The sequence below is a fragment of the Seriola dumerili genome, unplaced genomic scaffold (genome assembly GCF_002260705.1).
Source record: "Seriola dumerili isolate Sdu_G_001 unplaced genomic scaffold, Sdu_1.0 BDQW01000056.1, whole genome shotgun sequence".
In the NCBI taxonomy this organism is placed as follows: Eukaryota; Metazoa; Chordata; class Actinopteri; order Carangiformes; family Carangidae; genus Seriola; species Seriola dumerili.
In genome coordinates this window covers 5284841-5305912 of record NW_019174311.1, presented here as the reverse complement: position 1 = coordinate 5305912, position 21072 = coordinate 5284841, and the positions used below count along the sequence as shown (strand labels likewise).

The window sequence follows — 21072 nt, the reverse complement described above, 5'->3', positions numbered from 1 at the left end:
TCCTTTTAGCTGCTGCAATTTCTGGCTCCTGGTACTGTGCATGCTGCCTCACTGTCACTGGCTCACTGGAATATAACAGAGTCATTGTTAATTACCGACACTGTCTGCTTTGAAAAAGGTCTATGCAAATAAAACCATAACGAGTCCGGCCAATAACATGAATGTGACACAGTAGGGTTACACAGCCTACTACAGTTGAGTTTTTAAAGTAGAAGCACCTACTCATGATTTGATAAATGTATTCTGTAAGTTAAACAACTTATGATTTCACACTTTTTGTAAATAATAATGGCAAGAGAAAAATGAATGGAATATAAAGGCTTTTTTTTTTTTACTTTCATTAGGTTGACAAAGAAAAAAGCACTTTTGCAGGTGCACACAAGACATGATCTAAGGGGTTCATTTTTATACATCTGCAGAACAAGCAAACAAAATCAAACACAGAAATGGTAAGAGTCCAGACAAATACCATAACAAACTTAAATACATTTTGCAAGCATATTTAGTGAATCTTTTCAAGGACAAAAACTTAGTAATCATGCCAGTTTATGGTTCTAACATTTAAACATTTAATTTAAAATAATCTTTAAACATATGCTGCAAAATGTTGGACCTGTGAGCACCCTTGAAAACCCAAACTTCTGCAAGTTAAGACTGGAAACACACATTGTAAAAAAAACAAAAAACATTTTATTCCTCCTTGGCAACTGCAACTGCACCCATCATTAAAACAAAGCCCAAATAAATATTAAATCACATATGATAGCAGGCATGTTGATGTCACTTTCATGAGCGATGAACATGATGGAGGCAGGATAAATGTGCCCATCACATTTTGTGAAACCTATCTGTGAGTCCAATGATATTCTGAAACTTTTTTGTTGCCTCTATATGACAAATAAAACTATTTTTTTCTGTTCTGGTCAAAGTGTGTTTAATTTTTTTTTTCCCCTTTAATAAAATGCAGCAGTGTTGAATTGTACGGTGGTAAAATGACTGCTCCGTGAGTTCATTGGGACGTCACTCAGAGAAAGATGGCCACTCCAACTATCAGACAAACTACTTGACATTTGCTTCTCATCACTACTTCAGGAACTGCATACTCTGACTGAATTACTGCGCAGCCTGCATTATTCCACATTAGCCCCCATTCATAAACTTAAACTCTGAAATCTGAATCTAGTCTTTAAATCTAATCTTACAATGAGCATGTCCTTATTTTACCACCAAATTCAGTATTTAACAAGATTTTCCTCATCCTCTGTGACAAACAATAATAGCATTTTTTCATTATATTCAAGTTTTAAAATTTAACATTCAATACCTATTGTGAATTTTGCACACAAAATGAATAAGCCTACAAAGATAGCTTCCTGTAAGTAAAGTCCTATGATGAAGCCCAATATCATAGGAATTAACCTGATGTTATAGTTTTTTTTCTGTACTCCATAAGTGGGGTAAGAAAATTTTGTTGCACCAAGACTTGTAACAAGCCAGTAGTTATACAACAACATGAAGATAATGCATTGGTGGAGGGTTGCTCTTACAGCTGAGACTGATCAAATTTATCAATCTGCACTGCAATAACTGCTCATTTAGAAGATGTGCACTAGATAATTAAAAGAAACATGGTTGGTTTTGTTCAGCTCTCCCAGTGCATGAATCTGTATTGATTTGCAAGAACGATAATAAACGAGGGCCACTGTCAGACACTATCCTACAATTCACGGGAGACACTTCCCTGCCAATACATGCAGTGTGATGAGCACCTCAGTCTCTCAGCAGTAGATAGTCTTTGATAGTCTCTGGTAAAGGAAGCTCTTTTACAGCAGTGGGGAGGAACTGCACTCCGAGACTCTGCCGGACAGCACAGCGTGCCAGAGAGCGCAGCGTGGGAGCCTGAGCCACCATGTTGGTCAGCCTTGCCAGAAGCTGGGGATCTTTATTCAGCTCCCTGGGAAGGGTGCCGTCAGCCCGTCGGATCTCAAATCGCCCTGCTGCCCGGCACAGCAGCTCAAGGCACTCCTCCTCCTGTTCAGTGCCCAGGCCCCGGGCCAACAGAGCCACTAGTCGGGAGATAGGGGTCTGGCCCTTCAGGTTGGTCACATGGACCTGGGCTCCATAGTCTAATAGCACTTTGACACTCTCCAAGTTGCCTTTCATTGCTGCCCAACTCAAAGGAGTGTCATTGTTGTAGTCCCGGGCATTGGGACAGGCCCCGCTCTCTAGCAGGGCCCTCACACACTCTGGGTTATCTTTGAAGGCGGCCCAGTGAAGTGGAGTGTCCTTGTTGCCATCCAGGGCATTTGGCTGGGCCCCATACTCCAAGAGTAGCTCCACGCAGCTCTCATCCTTCTCTGCTGCATAGTGCAGTGCTGTGCGGTTGTATCCATCCAAAGCATTCACCTGTTAAGTAAAGTCAATATATTAAGCAGTCATATGCTAAGGAGTTAACAACACTTTTTAACCGCACAAATACAACTACTACCGCAAAGTGGTAGGTCTTGGGCACACAGACTGTGTGGGCGTCTCCAAGAGCTCCTCTTATTTTGGTTCATATACTGTATGTGCAACAGCACAAAGTGTGAAGGTTCAGGGAGAAGTGGTATATAGATCTAATTGTGTGGCAATTGGGCACCAAGATACTACACAAACTGGCAAAGTCTGATTCAAGGTCAGACATTCCAAGCAGTTAGCACTGTTTGTGCTAATCATTGAGCCGATCATTGATCTGATTATTGAGCTGACCATTCCCCTGATCATTGCACCGTCATGAGCTCTTACAGTTGAAGGGTTGGTTCACCCAAATTACAAAGAACACTTTCAGAGGAACTCCTTTCTACCAAAGATATAATCCCCATTAAAACTGTTCACAGGGATTATCTGAAGTAACAGCAACACTGTTTCTGGGAAAACTTTTACATTTTTACTTAATTTTTCAACACAGTGAGAACCTCACACTAAATTCCATTCATGTCCTTACTATTTGAGTGTAGGTGGAAATCTCAAAGATGGAAATCTCCAATTCTGGACATGTTTAACCAGATCTATCTGTAAGGCTGTATATCATTAGTGGTAACGGAGAACTGTTTTTCTAATTTGGTTAAACTGACCCAAAAAAGACTTTACTCGTAGTTTTGGACATTTTCACCCAGTAACTACGAAAAACATATTTTATCAGCTATCAGTATCAAACACCACTAGTATTATTAAGATTAATGAGTGCAATTTCCTACCTTTCAGGCAGCCACTGGTTTTGTCTCATGACAGCACAGAACTATACTCAGCATGCAGAGATGGATGATTCCTTCAGTGAGCATCATGCTCAGCTTTACTTTTATCTGCAGCTGCATTGTAACTTAGGTTATGAACAAAGACTGTTGTGAAAACACTATTTAACTGGTGTGTTTTAAGTACTAAATGGAAACTTCATCACCTAACACTTGAGAAATGGGTGTCAAATGCCAACCTTTAAATACAAAACCTGTTAAACTGTCATTATCTAATTTCAATTCCATGTTTCATTTTCTAACAACACAGCTTTGCATCAAATTTTATGGCAACCCACTACTACATTTTAGATTTGATTCTTGAACACACCAACAGGAAGAATTTTAAAGATTGCTCTTGCTCACACCTGAATTACCTGACAAAGATAACATATCTTTGGCAAAAATAAAACTGGCCATCATTTTCAGCCAGGCCGATTAAAATGCTCACATGGCTGATTAAACAAAAAATGTATGCAGACACCAAAGACAGAGCCAGGAATCCTATTTAATGTGGCTGTGGAACAATGTTGGAGCTACCCCCTGCATCCCTGGCATCAATTTCGCCATTCCATGAGCAGACATCAATGCTGGATATAACTGGATGTAACTACATTACCAGAGAGAAACGGTAAGACTTAAACTCCTAGCTTTCAAAGCTCAATATAGTTCATTTTTGCCGCTCTTAATAGCATATACAATGTTTGCTGTCTATATAATTACATTTACTGCAGTCTTTAAGTGAGAAAATGCAAATGAAGATAGTGATTCGTGAGTTTGCTGCTTAGGCTGTTCTCTCTCAAGTGCACTAAAACTTTATCTATTTTTCATTCATAAGTTGTTTATTTTTTTTATAAGTTGACCTGTGGACATTTAAGTTAACATTTTTTAATTTAAAATAAGTGCATTGCAGACAGAGTGCAGATCTATTTGCAAACAATGCAAACAACAGTGTTCAATAAATGTTCATTTACGTTCAGCAATTTTGTGTCTAATTTGGTATTGTTATTAAATTCTTGTTTTCTTTCAGAGTCAAAAAAAAAAAACGAAAAAGATGTCAGCCCTAAATATCTGCATCGGCCATTGAAAAACCCATATCGGTCAATCATTAGTTCAGTGTATGCAGGAGTCATCAGTGACATACCTCTGCCCCCTTCTCCAACAGCAGCTCCACACAGTCAGCATCAGCGACCATACATGCACAGTGCAGGGGCTTAAGTGTGCCATGCATCCGGTTCACATCAGCTCCCTTAGACATGGGGATAATGATGTCAATATAACTGTTGACACTGGGAGATTTTATTCATGTAAAGTCGAGCTGGAAGATGAGCAGATGCCTACCTTACGAATGAGATCCTCCACATTGTCGTGTGGGAATGAGCGGATGGCTGCGATGGTGCGGATGAGCCGCTCAGACAAGGAGTATTTACTTTGAATGCTTTGCATGATGTACCACATAGTAGAGCTCATGTGTAACAGAGGACCATGGCACCCGGGCAGGGGTGACACTACGGCACACTGAAATACAAACTGGAGTTAAAAACTGTAAGACACAATGGAGATTCCTCAGCATTAAGAAAAAATTACCAGAATAAAATGAATCAAAAGGCAAATTAAATGAAATGAATAAAAGGCCCCTAGGGTACTTTTAGTTATTCTGGGTAATTAGAACTCTTCATAGGTAGTGGTTAGGGTGTGTGTTGCAGGACTATTATTATTATTATTATTATTATTACTGGTTGCTTTAACACAGAAATGCACTCATAGCATAGTGTGGTGCTCCAAAGTAATTGGCTTTATCAATGGTAATATAAATATGCACATAGAAACCTTTTTAAATTCATGTAAAATTAACTGACACATACTGTAAGTGGCACATAATCAATTTTATTGTGACAAATGATATTGAATATTGAGAGTCCAGAATTAAATGATTATATATTAAAGTTTATTACAAATGTAACTATGTTTAAAGTCCACATAATATGAGTGGGGAAGAATCATGATTTCGAGTGTACTTGTTGATGTTAAGATCAAAATTTCACGTTAATACGTTAATGTATGATGACAATCATGAATAACGGTTTAATAGATTAAAGCAAATTAATCATTTTCCAGTGTTTTCATCACAAACATGTTGGACTGATGAAATACTGTCAGGACACTAAGATCGGACCATGCTGTCCACATAATGCATGCTTGTACTGTCGTTTATTTGAGACCAAATGCCCAATGTTCTTCTGCTGTTGCTACTCACTTGGAGTCGCCCAAGAACTTACTGTCAGCAAAATTATAGCCATGTAAATACCTGAACGTAAACATGACTGACACTGACAGCTAATGTTAGCTCGCTTGAAAAGGACATGCTCCACAACAAAAGAAAAGAAAACACGGTATGCAACAATGATGCACATTTAAAACCAAGGGACTGTTTTTAAAAAACAAATTAAAGTTAATATACAAATCACAAATGCTACTTGGCCAACAAGCAGACGTTGACAATATGGTTTAGAGGAAAAAAATGATCCCCGGCTATATTTTCACCAGCTGCTAGCGCCAAGCTAGTTAGCTAGCGAGCTAACGTTAGCGTTGATTTGCAAGGGACAATCGACACTCGTAGGCGGAAGAAAATAAAATGACATCCATTTTCAAATATTTGTGAGCACTCTTTGAAATGTTCTTCGCATCCACCACCGATAAATGACCGATGCTAATAGGATAACGTACCGTTTTCGGTCCACGGTCTGAAGGTCTGACAGGTTGCCGTACTGACTGTTTGCTTCTCGTTTTGACATAAACAGCCAACAACGTCACCGCTGCGGCCACGCCCTCCTCCTCAAGCCCCTGTTCCTCAGTATTTAAACCCAACTGAACTAACGGTCGCTTTAAACCTCGACAACTTCAATTGACTTCATGTTTTGTGTCGGTACCGGCTGTTACGATGTCTGACTGGAAGTTATGTCTTTGCCAAGTGTACTCATTTCCCCAATATAGGCAGGTAACGTAATGGCAGCACCACAGGCATCCACTACATACCACGAATGCCTTCAGATCATGTCCATGTAAAGAACGGTCGGCACCGCGAGAGACAAGTGGCTTAACAAATCAATTGAAGACTGACGGGTGAGGCAGAGACAGACCCTGGTGGACACAACCAAGCCAAACGACCCACAGACAGACAGTCATATAATAATATTAATAATAATAGTTTCCTATTCCTTCTGGGACTGCGGACACTTGGCTTTGACAGCCAATAATACAAGGGAAACAGGTTGCGGTGGGGCCCGTTATATATTGAATATTAGTCTAGGGATTTAAGACTTATTACTGATTATTACCTTTTCATTATATTTCAGATTAACCTACTCATAATTTAGTCCACAAAACATTTTTGTGAAAACGGCCATCACAAGATCCCAGAACCACGGGATCACTGGTTTCTTTGAACGAAGCTTTGTCTACTTGGTACCCTCATCCGTTTGCATGTTTACAACTTGTGATCAGCTCAACCAAAGAGTGATAACTCATACATTTAATTTGAATGTTTAAAGGATGCAAGTAACAATTATTTTTATAATCGGGTATTATTTAGTCCACAGAATATCAGACACGTCCCTAGTGCCCAACTATCATCGTGGAAACGATCGATTTGTCAAAGAAAGTCCAAAAGATATTACATTTACAGGAATACATTACACATATAAAAAGAAGCCAGTTAGAAACCAGTGTTTTTTTCCTTGATAAATGGCCTAAACGATTACTGTCATCTTGAACACATTCACATCCAGACCTTCATTATCCATTTGCATCCTGACATTGGCAGTTATTTTAATCATTAGGTATTATGACCCAGACGCCATTTTCATTTTTCATTTTTTAATCAATTAGAGCTGAAACAAGCAGTTGATTGATTGATGTCTCAATTTAAAGAAAAAAAAATACATAAATTGGAACTGGTGATATATCAATTTGTCAGATCCTCGGTGAGCCTTCAACCAGCCAATGTAGGGGTTAGTAATAAACAGGCTTAAAACTCACAGAACTGTAACCACATCTGTAAGAAACCCAACTAAACCAAAATGGCACTGTCAAATTTGAGACCCAAAACTAAATTTTTGCTTTATTTCATCTATTACTGACTTTATAACTTTTTCATTTTTGTAGGTCTCTTTGCACTATATGTCTACTTGAAACACACATCACACATGGATGCAGACTAAAGGCAGAAATTACATTCAAAACAAGACAGTCAGAATCCAACCTGACACTGCAACCCAGATGTGTGTCGTCTGTGCACAAAACACAAGATAGCAGAAAGAAATGTGACGCTGGAAAGCCAAATCAAAATAATTTATTTTTGGTGACATTTCATACAGTTCTAGGATTGTGTCTCAAACACTTGGCTGATCCATTACTATATTTCCTTTTGCCACCCCAACCCAAATTAACAGAAAATAACCCAAACATATGAGGGGGGGGGGGGGGAGCAATTCCCATAGGTATTTGCAAGCCTGTCAACATCAATCATATTCTTCTAAAAGGATTTCACCTTACTGATGAGTAAGATTCTTTTTAAAAACAAGTTAGTGCATTTATTTAATTAAACTAAATCACTAGCTGCTCATACTCATTAATGAAAAAGAATTAACAGCCCCAGTGATTGGTTACTCGTTTACTGCATTACTAAACCCAAAGTCAATGCATCAAGTATTTTCTCTCAGCTGACATCTCGAACAGTATATAAATGTCATATGCGTGATTTTATTTTGCCAATGCGATTTCACACAACTTTGGGGAAACCAGCCTACCAAGATTGGGAGAAAAGCGTTGCGCATCAGAATTAAAATAAATAACTTTAAAAAGCAATACATACAGTGAGTCAAACTTCAAATTCTAAGTCAACCTGTTTGTTTTTCCAAAATTAAAAAAGGAAAGAAAAAAAAAACAAAGAAAAAAAAAAAAAAACAAAAAACAAAAACGGCAAACTCACCCTAAAAGCACAAAACAATCTGGTGGATACCTTGCTGTCAAAAGCCTCCCTCTGTAAATTCAGAACTAGAACAATTACATTCTCCCACACACATTTCTAGTGAAGGGTTATTACAATATAGCATAGGCAACTACACTGCTACAGCTTCTTCAAAATCCAGTTTCACTGGGCCAAAAGTTTCCCCAAGACTACATTATTTAGCAGACCTCGTCAATAAAAATCAAAACTTTATACTAGCACACTATGATCGTAGGCAGCTGGCACATAGCACGTGAAAAATTTTCCAATTCTCTTTATACCCACGACTCGGCTGCCAAATATTATGTAGCTATCATCCTTAACTAACAGCACTCCTCAGTCTATTTTTTTTGACACTATGCCATTGTTAAGAACAATTCACAGATATAAGCTTAACCTGGATATCCTGTGATGATGTAGAAAAGCCAAACCTCACCTAAACCATCAGGCGCACTGAACAGTCATATCTTACCATTAACCTATTTGTTTTTTTTCTCATGAAATACATCACCCTAATACCCAAACAAACATGTAAACAGAGAACCTGACTGATTATCAACATGACAATAATCTGAATCCATTGGAGTGGGTACACCCAAAACATTTCAGATAGATAGCAAAGATAAAACTTAACATGAAAAACTTTGGACCAGGCTAGCAGATTCACCTTGGCTAACAGGCCATTGAGCACCCCAAAGTGGATTTCGGCTTCAAACAAAACCACACATCTGACTGCGGCATACAACAGTTTCTGATATCTGACTGTTACAGTTGTAGCCAATCATGAACCAGGATCAAAATACCACCATAGAACACATTTCATTAATATACATTAGAAGACCACACTGTCCAGTTTCAGGACAATGATTCTTAATCTCTGATGTAAAAATCAAAAATCATCCATTTCATTACATCAGTGCAACAGCACACTGTAGCACTTCAATCATTTTGTTTAACAATCAATGCATACACAGACATCAGTCAACCCTTCAGTCATACTTGCAACCCTAAGCACACGAAAAGAAAAAAAAACAACAAAAAACTGATGTCTCATTGCGTGTTAGTGATATCTTTGTATATGTACATGACAAATATGCATGTTCTTTTCTTCTTAGTGCATATTGTTCTTGCAGACCAACATCTATTCTTTAAAATCAAAAAAAAAAAAAGGTAGAGGGCCATTTACGCGGCCCAGCATCCCACCTCTCCCTAGCAGAGCATAAATGAGATGGCCTCCAGGTAAATCGCACTTAAATTCTGTTAAGCATAATGCTGGAGGCCAAAACAAGATTTTTGTCTCCTTTTCAAATCACTTTTCAAAGTTCTTCAGGTGTCATTTTGCCCATTAGTCCTGGATGTCCCGGTCTTATTGTCGTTTTAAAAGCTTTTCATTGGACAAGTTCCAGGGGGGAAGGTGGCTACCATAATGTTGTTGCTTTTATGTTATTCATTTTTATATAATTATATATATCCATGTATATATTCATACATCTTTTTTCTATTCATATCAAGTTTTTACTTTGGCGATACTGGTGGGATATTCTGCTCTTTGCCAGTGTGCCTGTAGCCTCCCTGGGGGGAGCTGCGTCGGGCCGGAGGCGGGCGCCTCTGGTCCCGGAACTTGAGGCCCCCAGTGCCTCTGGGGCCATTGCTGCGGTAGTAGCCTTGAGAGTCACGTTCACGTGGTGGCCGGCTCTCCTTGCATTCCCACCCCCCCTCCCTGTCGTGGCCTTTCTCATGCTTGTCTCCAGGACCACTGCTGGAGCCTGGCTCCTCGGCCTTGTTCACGCGCAGCTCACGCAACGGCTGGCCTGATGCGGTGCTGGAGGAAGCTGGGGCAGGGGCCGCAGGAGGAGGGTCCTTGGGTGGTCGCTGGCACACCTCGGCGTAGCTGAGTTTACGTGGCTCCTGAACAGAGGCAGAAAAAAAGCGCAGTTTTAAAAAAAAAAATTGTAGCGCACAATCCCATTTATACATTCATTTTCGCGATTCGTCTTGTGAAACCCTCAGATCTCATAATCTTAACGCTCATTGGGATGGGAGTGTCTTTCTGGACATGTGGTGGGAAAGGTCAGAGAGGGGGAAAAAAAAGACAGAATCGGAAGGAGAGTGACAGATAGAGAGGAGAGAGAGAACCACAGCCAGTCAGTGCACCACCTCACTTCCCTCTATGCGCAAAAGAGCTCATCATCGGGGCAACTATGCTTAAAAGTCGGCCATCATTGCAAAGAACCAGATTCTCACCTGTGCAGGGGTGGGGATAGTGGCTGCAGCAGGGGCCGGCGTGCTTGGTGTCACTGGCGTGGAGGCAGCAGAGGGCTGAGGCCTGGAGCTAGGCAAAGGCTGTGTGGAAGGGGAGGCGTTGACAGTAGTCTGAACAGGTGGACGTGGAGTCGCTTTAGGAGCTGGGACCTCTGCCCGTTCAACCCTCTTCTCCTGACGAGTGATGCTGTCAGAACAACAGTTTCAGACATACAAGTTAATATTCTAAGTTTAACACAGGGATCTGAGTCCTAAATATCCTGAATTAAATTGTAAATACTGAGAAAGTCGTACCCAGGGGCCGAGGGTCCAAGTGGTTGTGTAGCAGATTTTGCTGCTGCCGGGGCAGGACTTGAGACAACCACAGCCTCCTCTGTAACTGAGGCTTGGCCTGAACTTTGACTCACAGTGGCTTCTTTATTGGCTTGTTCTGTCTATAAAAAAACAAGAAGGCATGTACGTTACATCTCCTCTGAAGTCATCCTCTCAACAATCCTTTCAGTGCAATATATCCGAGAGATTTAGAAACTCTTAGTCTCGGTTTCTTACCTTGTCCCTGTACAAACCGCGTACAACATCTGACATTCGGTTTTCTAACACTGGCTCTCCCTGTGTACTGACCACGCAGCCAGGAAGAGGTGGGAAGTTGGTGGCAGCCAGGTCAAACTTGGGTGGAGAAACCTTGACCTCTGCTAGCGGTACAGGCCTCTGATCAAGGAAATTGGAAAAGGAACCAACAAACAGAAAAATCACAAGATGGTTCAAGCTTTAAACACAACAACAAGGTTTTCTGACAACATGAAATCGCCACTTACCGTAATCCGTTCGTCGTCTCGCCTCCTCCGTGTTCCTCTGTAGGTTGTGCCCCGTCTGAAATGCAATCAAATTATCCATCAACAGCGACCCCATTTCAGCCAAGTGCCACTGATCCAATCACAGCCCATGAGCAGCCGCCATTACAATCACGCACAAATCAGACAGCAGCTAAAACAGGTTTACCTTCCGCGTCCAGACATGCCACTGTCATCGCTTGGGTCCAAAGAGGAGGAAGAGGAGGAGAGATGTGAGAACGCCATGCTGAGGTCAGAGACGGTCTGGACCGGGTTAGTGGTGGCGACGGCGGCGGCAACAGGAGCAGGAGCCTGAGGGCTGCGCAGTCCAGTCAGACTCTCCAAGGCGACAGGAGTTATGGACGCTGGGGTCACCTCGCTCGTCCTCACCTGGGGCTTCACATGGTTTCTGTTGCAGTGGACAACAGGCAACAATGAGCAAGGCCAATATTTAGAAAAAATAAACCTAAGTCATAGAAGCAACCAGTGTTTCCTGTACAGCCTTTTGCTTGTGGGGATGATACATTTTTAATAAACTTCAGGAGGTGCGACACTGACCATACTGGTGGTTTTCACACATACGCCCATTCACTGAAAATGCATATACTTTCCATAACTACCTGACATTTTTTAATCTTCAATATTGAAATTGTTTCATAGGTATTCATTCAAATTTAAGAAACTTCTGAAGGGTGTAGTCTACCCTCATTGATATAAGTGTAGACAAAATAATAGAAACGCCTATAATTCAGCACCACAACAAGCTGCGGCCTGTAAATTGATCATAAAGTTGAATCAACATCTCTGAAACAATTTCAACACAAACTGAAATGAATAACCTTCATGAAGGAAGGATTTTATCTCAGGACTGTTGGATTATATCAACATTTATTTTGGCTTGGTGCGCTGAACAAACTGCCAACTGAGCATGTTTTAGGTTAGGTTACTGTCAGGTGGTAATGCATTTACAAGCATAAATGACATTATGTTTTAGGTAACCTTCCCAAAGCTTTTCAATAATACATGTGTGAACACTCTTAATATCTTAATGCTATAGAAACTGTTCAGCAGCCACTACAGTTCTGCAAATCCAGTTTAATTGGGTTATAACATGTTAAATCACTGTATGGTCCTGGAAGTGGAGCTTGTGTTTGCATAGGGAAAACTGCACTGTAATCACTGTGGTTATGGGAACTAGAACAGACTGTAATAAGCCCCCTGTAAGTCCCTCAACAATTTTTAGATAATGGAGGATGAAACAGCTAAATGAGTTTAAAGGAAACACTGGTGGCACCAATTGAAAACTTGACAGTTTGCAGGAGCAATGAGACAGCATGCAGTGTCCTCAGGGTAAATGTATAGACATGCAGGGGTTTTCAACTACATTTGTGCTCATGATTGGTTGAAGCAGTGAAGACTATTATGTCAGACTGTACTATATGTTTGATAATCTGCAACCAATCATAAACTCATTGAATAGTCATTGTAAGAGTTAGACTAATATTCTCAATGAACCACAAATAAAACTTTGCGGCAGATTCTGTTTGTCAAAAACCTGTGATTGACATGGATTGATCTCCTCATGAGTCTTTGACCCTCAGATCTCATAATCTGAACGCTCATTGGGAGGGGAGTGAAGCACCTGACTTTGGAGGGGAGGGGAAGAAGAGAGAGAGAGAGAGAGAGAGAGAGCGAGAGAGAGAAATAAAAGAAAGAGGAAAAGATAAAGAGGAGAAAGACAGAATCAAAGCCAGTTACCCCACTCCCTGGTTTCCCTCTATGCGCATCATGATCTCATCACCAGGTCTGACTTGGGAATAGAACTGTGCGATAACTCTTTGTGAAGCTGCTTTTTCACAAGATTTAAAGCGTACCCATTAAAGCTTGAGAGCCGACATACACCCAGCTTCAAACTGTCAGCAGCTCTTTGTTATGGCATATGGTAATACAATCACCAACAAGGAAAGCAGCAGTAAAACAAGGAATAAAACAATGAACAAATCAAGTGGATGGTTAGTTGTCATGGAGAGAAACTGTTACATGTAATAATGGAAATGCAAAGAGGATATCTTTAAGCCAAGGTGATGATAACTGGAGAAAGCCAATTGCTCAGCTGCTGCCATTTAGTAGGCAAGCCTACATTTATCAAATGACATGACAAATCCAGGATGTCCATTACCTGGCAACAAGCATTTATCACAGTGATGAAAAGGATTATGGCTATTAAAGTCTGACTGGCAGAAGGCATGGGCCCTGTTATGGATTTAGTCATTTGCTGCTGCAGTATGGTAAGAGATGAGGGTAGCGATGAAGCTTATTGTACAGTATAACAGTGGTACCTGAAGGCATTTATTACATTCTTTCTTGAATAGAGGGGGACACTGTGGGGACAGTAAGAAGACAGGGAGTGAAGAACAGTTCCCTGGTGGGGTTACATTTTTAGACAAAACTTTATTGCAGATGATCTAATGTTCAATGTTTAACTTCATGCAAACAATGAGACAAGTGGTAAAACATTTGAATAAGAATATGTTTAGCACACTTAGATTTTAGTCCAAAGGGGAAAAAGAAACTCTCAAACTAACAAATGTCATCTGTATGCCTCCGCCAACCAGGGAAGTTGCAGTTTACATCCACATCTGTCCAGACTCATAATATATGTAGTAAAGTTTTTCCATAAAAGGTATCAAGAATATGTTGTCATAATTAGCATACGGAATCTTAGGTTATCGCCAAAAATGTGCTTTGTGAGGTCAGTGACCTTTGACCATTAAATTCTAATCAGTTCATCGTTGAGTCCAAGTGAATGTTTGTGCCAATTTTGAAGAAATTCCCTCAAGGCGTTACTGAGATATCGCGATCGTGAGAATGGACGGACAACCCGAAAACGCCACGGCTGTCACCGGCACAGAGGAATAAAAAGAAGTCCTTACCGATTTCTGTTGAATTGGCGGGTGATGTTAAGAGAGCTGGAGCCGGTTTTGTAGTGTCCAGCAGAACCAAATCCATTCACAAAGCTGCTGTTGGGGAACGGAGCCTGCACAAGGAAAAAAGGCAGAATTAACAAAACCTATTTCATGCAGTTATTTACTCAGAGCCTCCCACAAAGATGTGGAAATAATTTTGAAGTATTATTTGCTCTGTAAGTTTGCTCTGGATGCTTAACTGCTTTTGAAAAATACAGAATATTGAGACCAACTTCTTATGCAAAATATTGTGTGTTCGTGTCTACTGATGAAGGACTCATTTGAATTCACTCAACGCACTTCCCTACAGACATCACAACATCACAACAAACAAGGCGGTGATGACTAATAAACAATACTGCAGGTGTTTTGGGGTTTTTTTTGTGAGGTGAGACACCAACTACTGCCTGCGCACAACATGTGGTTTTTGAGGTCAATTTCTTGCATCAGATTCATGTATTGAATTCTGACTATGCACAGAGACAAAATCAACTGCAACTGCAAGTGAAGGTTTTCAACTGAGGAACACGACGGGTGGATTTCAGAGCAGGTTTGTGTAGCTGCGTAACCGTGTTGAGTCCAGTGTGTCTCACCAGAGGAGTTTCAAAATATGGTGTGGGCGAAGGCGTCCAGGTGGGAGGTACGATGCCGTAGACTGGGTACTGCTGCTGGGGGTAGACGTGCTGCATGTAGAGCGGGGAGCTGTACTGGGACTGGCTCTGGGACTGCTGAGCGTACAGGGTGCTGTCCATGCTACGGTAGCCATTCTTCGCAAAGAATGTGTTGATGGCCTTTATCCTGGCCTATCAGTGGCAAAGAAGAAAGACAACGTTTAAAATGAGGAAAATGACTTGACAAACAGGTGTTTCCAAACTGACAAGAGGAGTTTTAATTTGACTCACCATGATGGGTTTTCCCTGAAATGTTTTGACTTCCTCTCTCAAATACTTGTACGCCTAGGGGAGCGTAAGAGAGAATCATAAGGCGATTCACAGTGCAACATTTCAAGAGAGCACTCCTGACAATGTGACGAAAAATGAAATTTGAGCGGCAGTACCTGTTGAGCATCCGTGTCTGATTGGAATGTGATGTACCAGTTGTTGTTGTGTGCAAACTCAACACTTATCACCTTTGGACAGTTGTCATTTTTGAACAGTGACTCCACTTCCTGTGAATTAGATAAACAAAAGTCTCACACTTAACCTAAACAACGATTTGATGATTCCAAACGCATTCGGTTTTCATCGTCTTTACCTCAACAGGTGTGGTTTCGGGGACCTCCCTCAGGATGATGATGCAGCGCTTGTGATTAGGACGCACTTTCTCCCCTTTCTCGTCCACTTGTACCATAGGAGAGGCTGAGGGAAATTCATGGTGTTTAAATCTGGATGCAGCACAGATGTATGCAACTCGTTTAACATGCAGCATCCTGAACTTTTCACTTACATCTCAACACATCCAGGATGAGGTCCATGTCAGTGGTGAGGACCTTGATGCCCTCCATGCTAGCTATAGTCCAAATGGGGACAAACTGGTCACTGTCCATCTGGGACATCAGGTACAAATCCTTCGAGAGGTTTTCTCTAAACACACACAAATACATGCAGATTAGCCTTCTCTTGACTTGGAAAATAAAAAGTCCACTCAAATTCCAGTGATTCAAGGTGCTTTGAGTGCTTGCCTCATACCTTGAGAAATAAAATTCCAGCTCTTTCTTCAGAGACTCTCGTAGATTCTCAGAAGAGATCGGCTGTTCTTCAGCTTTGGAATCCCCTGAGAACCAAACACAAGGTGAAGTGAAAGACGTAAGGCTTTACCAGACAGGGAAGACCTAATGAAAGATGCAGTTGAGTTGCATTGTGGGTAGTGTAGGAGCCAGTGTTTCTGGAGTTTGACCTTTTGAGGAAATGGTCTTTTGTGAGGTCACAACTTGCCTGAGCGGGTCAAACAAGGGTTAATGTGTGTTGATTACACCAAGGTCAGACACAGTGTTTGTATGCGTGGTACATGAAAGTGAAGTTGAACCATGTGGCATAGAGAGCCAGCAGTCTGCAGGTTTTCATTCATTTCAACTAAAGACCACCTGCTGAGGTGATCAGTCAGTATGAAAACCAAGACTGTTTATGGTATTACAGTAAACCATAAAGTTGTGCACACAAAGTTTTCTATCCCATTCAAACTTTAGATTATTAAAAAATGAATCAATGTATTGAAAAACCGAATAATCCTGAGCTGCAGCCACAGCTGGTGTGTGGAGACGACTGCATGTGATGTGACGTGACTGACCTGAGGTCCCTGTAGTGGACTCGGCGGGGGAAAAGCCCAACTCTGGAGGGTCCATTCCATTTACTGCTATCTCAGCTGTTGCTGTGGAGCTGCTGTCATCCAGGGCTGTGAATCCCACAGTGTACTGTTTGCACCCAGCAGACGAAGGCTCAGAATAACCTGCGCACAAGGTAAAGAGTTTCATTCAGAACCAACAGACCACCCAATTTCTGGACCTGCTTCACCTCGCTTGTTTTCAAAGTCCATCCATACATTTCCATAGTGCTGTGGTTGTAAATTGATCAAGTTTAGATGTTTGTAGATGTTGTCAAGGAAAGTATAAAAACTAAAAAAAAAAAAAAAATCGAGATCTTAAGGCAAAATTTCATTTAAGCATGAGAATAACTGTTACAGCAGGTGTCGAATGGGAAAAAAGTTAGTATTTATATCAATAGACATGGATATGATAATGTCCACTTTTCCAAAGAAATTGTTTTTTCGCACTTCAAAGCTGTAAACTGTAATAAAATAAGTTAGGACTTTTAAATGGATATTGAATTCGGCTGATAGAAGTGTATCTCACCCTCACTCATGTCTGAGGGGGGCCAATGAGGGCTGTTGGTAACAGCCTCGCTGGGGGCCACAGGCATCTCCTGCCACACCTTGGCATTTGGGTTCAAACCGGCGCCCTTAGAGGTGACCTTCAGGGTAAAAACAGCAGGATCAGGAGAGCACAACTCATATCAACAAGATCAGAATTATGTTTGCATTTTCGCTCAAACATTTCAAACATACACAGGGACAAGGAAAATTGTAGATAATATTGTGCATGTAAAGCTGTCAGTTATCTACATCAGACTGCTGCAGTTTGACAGTTTATTTATATCTGAATAGCCCTGAATGTGATTAATATGCTGCATCTACAGTTTAGACCTACACTACGCTGCGTATCATGTACTTAATTTTCACGCTGATTTACCTCAGATTTGCTATATACTCTCTGCTTGGCATTTTACCTAATCCCAGACTGTTGTCAGAAGTTTTTGAAAAAAGTCTGAGCTGTTAAGTAGGAAGTACCAAGCATCTTCAATTTCTTAAAATAAACCAAATAGCTATTATGTCAGATTCAATGGCTATAGGAAAACTATGGCTATCAAGGTGAAAACCTGAGGTCAATTTAATAACCTCATGTAATTACAGCAATTGACTTGGAAAATCAATAAACAATAAGACATTAAGTCACTTAATGGCAAGTATATTAATCTCACAATAAAACTGGAACAATAACCAGTTAATATTTAAATTGCTACACTTATGTGAACAGCATCAAATGCAAATTATCTCCCTCAAGTGAGAGTTTGTCTGGAACTCAAGATCAAATGTGACCTTTTGTTTTAAAAGTAAATATTACATCTGTTCTGCATGTGCGATGGCACGTCTGCTTTAACAAAGCCAGCAACATACATAAAAAAAAAAAACCAGACAGTTTAACAAGGAAACTGTGGTCCCCTGCAAAGTGCCATGGGTTACTGAGAGCACAACGGTTACAGCCAACCATCACTACACGTTCTGACTTCACTAATTACTTTAACCTTATATTGTGGGGGCACTGAATGAAATCACCTGGTGTACTGTTGTAGTGGATGGCGGGAACACCTGCATACCACTGGGCTTCCATGGCAAATAATTGAAAACCAGAGAAGTACAATGAAAAGTGCCTATATAGGACCCCATGATCCCCTGTTAACAAAAGAGGCTGTTACCCTGTTAGCTTCAAGGAGGAGAATGATTATTATGGCTTTGTCTAACCAAAATGTCTGTAGTAATAAAACATGGATACAACTGAGTAAAACAACAAACTAACATAATGCTGAGAGTATTTTATGTTACTTTCAACAACATTTTACATTTTTGATGCGCATTATTCAACGATTTGCTTGGTCTCTATATCAGAGGAGCTGTGGACTGGCAGGAGAAATCCTGACCCTGCAAAGATCTGTGGCCAAGAATAGATCATGTACAGTACATATTAAAAAGGCACATAGAAACTGATGGGAACTAAATGTGGATTGTGTTTTTATACTAAGAGGGATGCTTTAATTTTGAAACGTCAGTAACTATCAAATGTACCAGCTCCTTCTTTTGACATTGTCACTCTCCACCTGCTAATAGATCCACTCCCTTTTTTTTGCAAAAGCACCGGGCCTGACAAGAACAGCTGCCAGTCATAATACGCCTGAAGTCACCTCTCTTCACCAGCTAGACAAGAATGGATGTGTTCAATGGTTAGGCCTCCGTATCATTCAAATGAGCACGAAAATTTATGCGCCGTGCAACTTGACACATGGTTACAATGCATGCTTCTGTGTTACAGGCCGTAGCAAGCCAAGTAATGTCAGCTGACTGCGCTGCGCAGCACAGGCCAGGTATTTGCAACGCATGTCACTGCGCTAGCTAGGTTAGCTAGCAGCGCGATTAGCTAACAGATAACAGGCTGAATGAACGTTCATCCTTCGGCCAATAACTGAAGCATCGATCACGTACAGATTTGAAAAAAAAAAACTCATCCCATACTTGTCCGCTCCAAACAGCACTGACGTCCCTCTACAGCTGTATCATAACTTAACTAATAAGCTAATGATTACTCAGCAAACTACTTAATGAGCTTGCTGGTTACAGTAGCTAAGCTAATGTTAGCCATGTATCTGAAGGAGCTGCAGTGGAGATCCGGCTGATGGTGAGCGACTCAAATAATCTGCCTGCAAGTTAGTAGTTGTGCAAGTGCTGCCGTATGTCCTGTGTTTTTGTTTGATAATCAACATCACCTCACGATTAACCGCTATCAGAAAGTGATTACGCAAATAGTCACAAAGTCGAACCCGTGCCGAGACTTACTATCTTTAATCATGCCTTGTTTGTGTTAAATTTAGCTGCTGCTTAATAAATATCGCTGCTCACGTTTGGGGGGGGGGCGTTCTGTGCTAACAGGTTTCCACTGAGTGGCAGTCGCTTAGCCAGTTAGCGTTAGCTCGGTAGCTAAAGAAGGCCTCACTCACCATGCCGCCTGACCCTCCCTCGCTCCCCAGCGGAGCCTCGTCCTTCCCACCGGTCTTCGGTCCCGGATCAGCCTCCTCCTGCAGCAGCGGCGGCTCCCCGCTCTGGTCTGAACTCATCAGCCGCTCCTGACTCACTTCCACCCCGTCGCGTTCTCCCGGCCCCCGCCTGCCACCACCACCTCCTCTTTCGGAAACACCGGCTGTATTCAGCAGTCAGTCTGGTCTTCTCCTGTCGGACTGGATCGGGCAGCAGCGCACTCAAACTAGCTACTAGCTAGCTAACCGGCTAGCAGGTACGCTACAGAAGGAGGCTAGCGACCTAGCGTGCTATGAATCAACGAAGCGGGCTAACGGTAGCTAGCTCAATGAATCAAACCTGCACGCCGAGACACTAATGGTACAAGCGATGCCAAACCATGACTCTTCTTACACCACAGTCCCCGCTGGCGTTTCACCGAATATTACACCACACACCGGGTTCGTGAGGCGCATTCCTAACCGGGCGACCGGAGCGGACACTGGGGACACGCACCTCTCCTCAGCGCAGGCACACAGTCCGCCGACGTCCCGGCTGCCACCGCGAGTTCTCGGTGACCTCTGCAGAAACCATTTCCTTTTCCTTTTCCGGACCCGCACTGTAGTTTTCCGCAGGATTTTAGTTGTTGATTGTAGTTGTACTGCAGCCTTTAACCCAAATTTTACGTGCTGTGGGTAACTGCAATCTGTTTTAGCGATGAGTAACTTTGAGTACCTACTTTTGTTCTAATGCTGAATAATACATAGAGGATTTTGAGACAGCCTATTAAATGCACAAATACCTTAATTATTTTTTTTAAATTGAAGATTACATCCAAACTTAAGTCTGTGCATCCAAAAAACCTTTGTTTAATTTCTAAATTAAAAAAAACAAACCATGTTTGTGCAATATACCTATAAGAAACAAACATATCAAAATATCAAAAACATCCTCCTTCTTGTTAGACCTAAAAATCCTTCAAGAAAATTTCAATAACTATAAATAGGCTACTCCAGTTCATCTGTTTTGTTGTGTTATGCATTTAGGGAATTAATATATACAGAACAGAAAGTTTTAGCCACTAAAAGTAAAGTGAGAATAAGTCAACCAAAGTGCAATAAACAGAGAAAAACATAAATTAAATAATTATTTGGTGTGATCCCCCTTTGCCTTTAAAACTGTGCCAGTTCTGCTTGGTACACAGTTTTTCATGGTACCTGGCAGGTAGGTTGTTAGAGAACTTCTGTGGATTTAGGCCGCCTCAGTGTCGTCTGTCTCTTCATGTAATCTCAGACTGACTCTATGATGGAGACTTCAGGGCTCTGTGGAGGCCAGAACATCTGTTACAGGACTCCTTGATTTTATTGTTGAATTTAGTTCTTTGACTCTGGCTGATGATG

The 21072-nt window shown here is 41.3% G+C and overlaps 2 protein-coding genes across 5 annotated transcripts; both read right to left on the bottom strand.

The window, feature by feature from the left end:
- Nucleotides 1–307: 307 nt before the first annotated feature.
- On the bottom strand, nt 308–6081 carry asb8 (ankyrin repeat and SOCS box containing 8). Of its 2 annotated transcripts, none has more exons than XM_022741880.1 (4): nt 5997–6081; nt 4611–4787; nt 4414–4518; nt 308–2406 (listed from the first exon to the last, which is right to left on the bottom strand). In XM_022741880.1, exons 2-4 carry the CDS (start codon nt 4737–4739, stop codon nt 1771–1773), a joined length of 870 nt encoding a protein of 289 aa, XP_022597601.1. In that variant the 5' UTR covers nt 4740–4787; nt 5997–6081; the 3' UTR covers nt 308–1770. The 2 variants fall into 2 exon arrangements, with proteins under 2 accessions (XP_022597601.1, XP_022597602.1); XM_022741881.1 differs by having other exon boundaries at nt 4611–4799; nt 5997–6058.
- Nucleotides 6082–7604: 1523 nt separating this feature from the next.
- On the bottom strand, nt 7605–20245 carry LOC111219284 (la-related protein 4-like). 3 transcript variants are annotated; one of them, XM_022741910.1, is made up of 17 exons: nt 19657–20243; nt 17184–17301; nt 16622–16780; nt 16024–16108; nt 15782–15918; nt 15590–15693; nt 15393–15503; nt 15238–15291; nt 14929–15138; nt 14303–14406; nt 13709–13750; nt 11539–11778; nt 11355–11409; nt 11089–11247; nt 10834–10973; nt 10522–10726; nt 7605–10185 (listed from the first exon to the last, which is right to left on the bottom strand). In XM_022741910.1, the coding sequence occupies exons 1-17, from the start codon at nt 19771–19773 to the stop codon at nt 9793–9795; spliced, it is 2433 nt and encodes an 810-aa protein (XP_022597631.1). In that variant the 5' UTR covers nt 19774–20243; the 3' UTR covers nt 7605–9792. The 3 variants fall into 3 exon arrangements, with proteins under 3 accessions (XP_022597631.1, XP_022597634.1, XP_022597633.1); XM_022741913.1 differs by lacking the exon at nt 15782–15918 and having other exon boundaries at nt 15590–15719; nt 19657–20245; XM_022741912.1 differs by lacking the exon at nt 13709–13750 and having other exon boundaries at nt 19657–20242.
- Nucleotides 20246–21072: the final 827 nt, after the last annotated feature.